At 39.3% G+C, this 6,087-nt stretch overlaps 1 protein-coding gene across 2 annotated transcripts; it reads right to left on the bottom strand.

The window, feature by feature from the left end:
* Positions 1 to 541: 541 nt before the first annotated feature.
* On the bottom strand, positions 542 to 4,532 carry LOC141760737 (BPTF-associated chromatin complex component 1). Of its 2 annotated transcripts, none has more exons than XM_074623801.1 (5): positions 4,174 to 4,532; positions 2,833 to 2,927; positions 2,471 to 2,700; positions 2,258 to 2,365; positions 542 to 1,241 (listed from the first exon to the last, which is right to left on the bottom strand). In XM_074623801.1, exons 1-5 carry the CDS (start codon positions 4,192 to 4,194, stop codon positions 1,177 to 1,179), a joined length of 519 nt encoding a protein of 172 aa, XP_074479902.1. In that variant the 5' UTR covers positions 4,195 to 4,532; the 3' UTR covers positions 542 to 1,176. The 2 variants fall into 2 exon arrangements, with proteins under 2 accessions (XP_074479902.1, XP_074479901.1); XM_074623800.1 differs by having other exon boundaries at positions 2,471 to 2,718; positions 4,174 to 4,529.
* Between the last annotated feature and the right edge of the window lie 1,555 nt (positions 4,533 to 6,087).

Genomic DNA, 6,087 nt, shown 5'->3' with positions numbered 1-6,087 from the left:
TTAAAACTTACTATAAGTTACTTTTTTTTCTTTGCCTCTTATTGAAAACTGGTAGAAGAACGAAGTGTATGCTTAGTCCTATTTAGAGCGTGGGGTAGTGGTGCGCTCTGGTGGTCGAAATAAGTACAATAAGTTAACAAAAAGTAACTTCAAAAAATCAGCCTGGAAAACAAAATCCACCTTTACAGATATTTTTCTGAATTTTTTTTTTTAACTTTTCTTCTTCCACCTTTTTCAGACATTTTTTTTTACATTTTTCTGACTACTTTCCAGACCATTTAAAGACTTTTTTTCCGGACATTCCAAGATGTATTAATGAACATTATAGTTATCGGCTGGTAACATGGTTATTTCTGAAGTACAGAAACCAACAGTAGTAGTAATGTTGATAACCTTTTAAGACCTTTCAGTATTTCTTTTTTTTCACCTTTTTTTGGACATTTTTCAGACTTTTCTTCTAACATTCTTCCACCTTTTTCTGACATTTTAAATACTTTTTTCGGAAGAAAAACGAGAAACAAACAAAGCACTTGTTATGGTATTTCAACTTCAATAATTAAGTTCTTTATGCAAGTTTGTGTGTATGTCTGTGGTCTAACACACTTTCACTGTCAAGTTCAGAGGAAGGAAGAAAGTTCACACAATACATAGAAAATACACTAGAACCAATTACTCAGACATGAGTTGTTCTAAATACTCTAAATATGTTTTACCTAAACTGAGTCTTGTGTTAACTCCTGCTAATACGATCATTACCAAATTGTAGCACGACTGAATTGAAACATGAAATGCAATAAAATGTTCTTGTTGACATTGTTCAGACCGATATCTGCATACCAACCGCTGCCCTTTAGCAGCGCCGGATCATCTGGACGGGGGAGCGTTGGATCTTGTTGATGCAGACGAGGTTTCTCTGCTGCATTGTGTTTGTTTTCTTGCTTCTCATTAAAGAAACACAGGAAGTGATGAATGTTAGAACAGCTTCCTCGCTGCAATAAAGTCTGTCTTTTAGGATTTTCCTACAAAGCAAAAGTCAACGACGGGGATGAGACAATATCCAATACTACTATATTTGCTCTAATGTGGGTGGTCAGCATCTTCTGGCTCAAAGGGTGAGTCCAGTTTATCACAACGCAGGTCTTATTTGTCCATTTCAAGTCCGCAGGAAGTGAACGGTCAACGGGAGAGCAGAGGAAGGTCACCGGGATTCATGATGAGGCTCGAGTCCAGGTTCAGGTTATCTGTGGAGACACAAAACAACATTTTAACGTCTCCATTACGGGACAGAAGTCTGGAGTTATTGTACGTTTTTATTATTGTCAACTAGTTTCATAACTTCCCTCACAGATATATAGTTTCATTTAAAAAATAAAAAAGGCTTAATAATGTACTAAAACAGCTGGACACTGCTAGTTTCAGACCAACGCAGTTGTCATTTTCACGCCCAAGTAGAAAATGTACTTGAGACCTTATGTGCACCTATGGGCACAGAAGGGCTGATCTTACATTGAGGTGTGGTCAGGCGCATTGTTGGCCCAATATTTTCCTGCTATTTTATAGGGCTCATTATTCAGATAGTTAGATGCGTCTACATACGCAGGTTCACAACACGCGTACACTAGACGTTTTTCTGACTTTTTTTCCGGACGTTTTTCTGACTTTTCTTCTGCCTTTCTTCCACCCTTTTCAGACTTTTTTCAGAAATTTTTTTGACAATTTTTCTGACTTTGTTCGGACAATTTTCAAACTTATTTTTATTCTTTTTCTGACATTTCTTTTTTTGACTTTTCTTCTGCCTTCCACCTTTTTTTCGGATATTTTTCTTACTATTTTCCAGACTTTTTTTTTTACTCTTTCTGAATTTTTTTGACTTTTCTTCTGCCTTTTTCGGAATTTTTTTTTGGACTATTTTTCTGACTTTCTTCGGATATTTTTCTGATATTTTTTTCTTTGTTTGTTAAACACACAAAGACGCGCAGCAGCTCTCCTCCTCAGTTGAACAGTGTCGGCGCTAGAATTTTTTTTTAATTTATGTTAAGGAAAACACTAAATCCAGGCAGCAGGTGACAATTCAGAATATAATGTGAGACTCAGGCATTCTGTATGTCATAGCACACGTTAACATGCACACACCATTAGAATTAAACTACGTCAGTTGGTACAAAAACAGTACTGATGTTCTATATCGAGCCCGACTCCTCCTTCCTCCTAAATCAACCCAGTCTGTGTGTTTCAGTAGCTTTTTCATCAACTTCACCTTGATCAAAGTTGTTGAGTTTTTTGGAGTTGGATCCTTCACCCAGTCCCTCGATGTCCACCAGATCACTGTTGACATCTGAGTCGTTGAGAGCACTGAGGGTCACATCTACACACACACACACACACCAGAAAGATGAAACATTATAGTCTGGTTTGTGGACATTGTATAACATTTCATTTCCGACTCATTTCATTTTCATTTCCGACTCACCCGCAGTCTTCTGTTTCTTCAGGGCGGGCTGCCTGGAGGGGGAACCCTGTAGTCCCGCCGCTACGACGACCTGAGCCGCGGGCACGGTGATGATGGTCGGAGTGCCCTGCGTTGCCACGGCAACAGCAGCGATGGTTTTCTTGACGACCTTCTTGGGCCCATCGGAGGAGACGGCGGTTGGAGCTCCGTCTTCATACAGCTTCCTCTTCACCGTGCTCTTGGTCTGACCGCTGGAGGGAGGATGGGAGCTGAACTGACTTTAGTATTTACACCATTCAGCATTCACACGGGTTAGGATTCTTTGTGAATGTGCCATAAAATCTGCAGCATTTGTGTGTGTGTGTGTGTGTGCGTGCGTTTACCCTGCAGGACTTGAGTCGGCCACTGGGTGAAGCTGCATGGTGAGCTCTCCTAATTTGGTGAAGGCAGCTCCAGCTGCAGAGAATATCTCCCCAACCTGCAGATCACACACAACTTGTTTAAGTTTAGTTGACAAGAAAAATGTTAAATTAAAGGGACTGACTGTAAGAATCAGAAATTGGTGGTAACAGCGACACCTGTGGCCGTTAAGTCAACGAAAGTCAGTGTCCTGTTGCTCGCGCTCGCCTGTGTGCACGTGCTGGCTGAATGTGAGCGAGCATCCGTCAAAACAGTGAGGCGACACACGTCGGCTAAAAGCACAATATCACTCTATATTTCAGCTGCTTGGCAGTAATGTTAGCTGACCAGACGAAGGTCTCTCCATGAATCAATGCTGATCCTAGTGTTGGCTTTTCCTGCCTCAGCCTAAGGGAACAGGGGAGACGCCGGAGTTTTGGTCGGAGACGACAACGTTTCTCTCTGCGGAGCCCCGTCACTTCACAAGACACGGGAAACCTCTGTTGGTCTGGAGGAGCTGCAGCAGTTATTTCTGCACAAACGTACATTCACTAGATATTCTCAGAGCTAAACCAACTCTTCTGCAGTGTGAAGTGAGCGCGTATGCACGTGAGAGTTGAGCAAGCTGTGAGTGAAGGCAGGCAGAGGAGCAGAGACTCCGGTCCTGGAGACCAAAGCTACGGTCTCCCCCGCGTCCTCCGACCGCGGCCAACACTGTTTAACAGACGGGCTTCACTAGATACAACTTTGCAGTTTTGGTGCTTCCGTGTAGTTTGTGTTGGAGTCTGAGTCTGAACAGCGTAGTCACGCACATGGGACACCGATCTGGATTGATTTATACGTGTAAGAAGTCACAAACAGTCCCTTTTAAAAGCTAAACATAAAATAAAATGTTCTATTACTTTTAGTTAAATTGACAAGAAAAATGCAAAGTTACAAGCAAAAAATTTATGCAAAATGACATGAAACATTCAACTTCTTTAAGTATAGTTGACAAGAACAATATAAAGTTATAGGCTAAAAATGTGTGCAATAAAATATAAATAAATGAATACATAGGCTATAAAGGAAGTGAGCAAGTGGCCGCCTGTTTGTTTATCTCGCGAGATCTTGCAGCACCATTTACCATGAGGAGGTGCAGAAGTCTAGTTTTCTCTCACAGAACACTTAAGTTACAACATGCTGAAAGGTTATTATGCCATTGTTGCAAAATTAATGCCACAAACGTGCTGCCTACTGAAGCTTTAAAGACATGACCAATTAGAAAGTTGCAAAATGTATCAAAGTATGTGATGTTCCTGAATGCATCCAGCATGCAGACTTACTTTAGTGGAAGCTGAGGTCATGTTGCAGGTCTCTGTGGTACCATGGACTGAGTGGATAGTCTGTATAGTCTGTAATAAGACTCAATGATGCGTTCAAGTGGAGGGAAGCAGCTGCAGAGATGCTAACAGTGTTAGCTCAGTTGGTGCTCTTCCTGATGTAGATAAAGCAGCTCTTCTGCAGCTTTTAAGGTCGAGGCATGATGAAGTCCAACATCTGGACACACCTGCTGCATTAAAGTGAGTATCTGTGGTGAGTTAGTTTATTTATATTAACACTAGAAACAAAGGAGTCACTAAACACTGAATACAACCACAAGGCTAGTGCTGCCTTCAATGTCTCCTCGGAATTTACAGATTCAGTGATGCACTGGTTTGAGAGATTCACGTTTACGTTACCATATAGTGCAATAAATAGTTGGTGACGGATATCTTTCGAATGAATTGATAGTTAGAAGTATATTTAATTAGTTTAAATTGATAAGTTTATAGGTTTTTATAAGGCTTTGGGACTTTCTTTTTAAGAATGTAAACAATCGGACTTTTATTTAGGGACAGGGAACGCACCACGCAGCACAGTGACATCTGGTGGTTTCAATCCCAATCTGAGACTGTTGTCATTTTAGTCTGTTATATTCTACTACTTCAAGTTTAGTTGACAAGAAAAATGTAAAGTTATAAGCTAAAAATGTATACAAAAATTAAATAAAATATTCTACTACTTTAAATTTAGTTGACAAGAAAAATGTAAAGTTACAAGCTAAAAATTGGTATAAAATTAAATAAAATGTTCTACTACTTTAAGTTAAATTGATAAGAAAAATGTAAAGTTTAAGAGTTTAAAAGATTGAACAATTAGTCAGGGACATTGAACTCAGCACACAGCACAGTGACATCTGGTGGTTTCAATCCCAATCTGAGACTGTTGTCATTTTAGTCTGTTATATTCACCTACAATACAATATTGTCACCATTTGGGATTTTTTTCTTTAGCTACACATTCACAGAATATAATAATACAAATTATATATTATACAGGTTAGGGTTATGTATTATACGGGTTAGGGTGAGGGTTATATATTATACAGGTTAGTGTTAGGGTTATGTATTATACAGGTTAGTGTTAGGGTTATGTATTATACAGGTTAGTGTTAGGGTTACGTATTATACAGGTTAGTGTTAGGGTTACGTATTATACAGGTTAGTGTTAGGGTTACGTATTATACAGGTTAGGGTTAGGGTTACGTATTATACAGGTTAGTGTTAGGGTTACGTATTATACAGGTTAGTGTTAGGGTTACGTATTATACAGGTTAGGGTTACGTATTATACAGGTTAGGGTTAGGGTTACGTATTATACAGGTTAGTGTTACGTATTATACAGGTTAGGGTTAGGGTTACGTATTATACAGGTTAGGGTTACGTATTATACAGGTTAGGGTTAGGGTTACGTATTATACAGGTTAGTGTTAGGGTTACGTATTATACAGGTTAGGGTTAGGGTTACGTATTATACAGGTTAGTGTTAGGGTTACGTATTATACAGGTTAGGGTTAGGGTTACGTATTATACAGGTTAGTGTTAGGGTTACGTATTATACAGGTTAGTGTTAGGGTTACGTATTATACAGGTTAGGGTTACGTATTATACAGGTTAGGGTTAGGGTTACGTATTATACAGGTTAGTGTTACGTATTATACAGGTTAGGGTTAGGGTTACGTATTATACAGGTTAGGGTTACGTATTATACAGGTTAGTGTTAGGGTTACGTATTATACAGGTTAGGGTTACGTATTATACAGGTTAGGGTTAGGGTTACGTATTATACAGGTTAGGGTTACGTATTATACAGGTTAGGGTTAGGGTTACGTATTATACAGGTTAGTGTTAGGGTTACGTATTATACAGGTTAGGGTT

Source organism: Sebastes fasciatus, chromosome 22 (genome assembly GCF_043250625.1).
Source record: "Sebastes fasciatus isolate fSebFas1 chromosome 22, fSebFas1.pri, whole genome shotgun sequence".
Lineage (NCBI taxonomy): Eukaryota > Metazoa > Chordata > Actinopteri > Perciformes > Sebastidae > Sebastes > Sebastes fasciatus.
Note: the sequence above shows the minus strand (reverse complement) of the source record. Positions and strands in the feature narration are given on the sequence as shown.

Bases quoted from the DNA above. Each gene is read 5' to 3' on its own strand.
- LOC141760737 (XM_074623800.1), bottom strand. From the start codon at position 4,194: ATGACCTCAGCTTCCACTAAA. The intron at 2,928-4,173 runs GTAAGTCTGCAT...TGTGATCTGCAG, and splicing joins TGACCTCAGCTTCCACTAAA to GTTGGGGAGATATTCTCTGC. The intron at 1,242-2,257 runs GTGAAGTTGATG...GTGTCTCCACAG, and splicing joins ACTCAACAACTTTGATCAAG to ATAACCTGAACCTGGACTCG.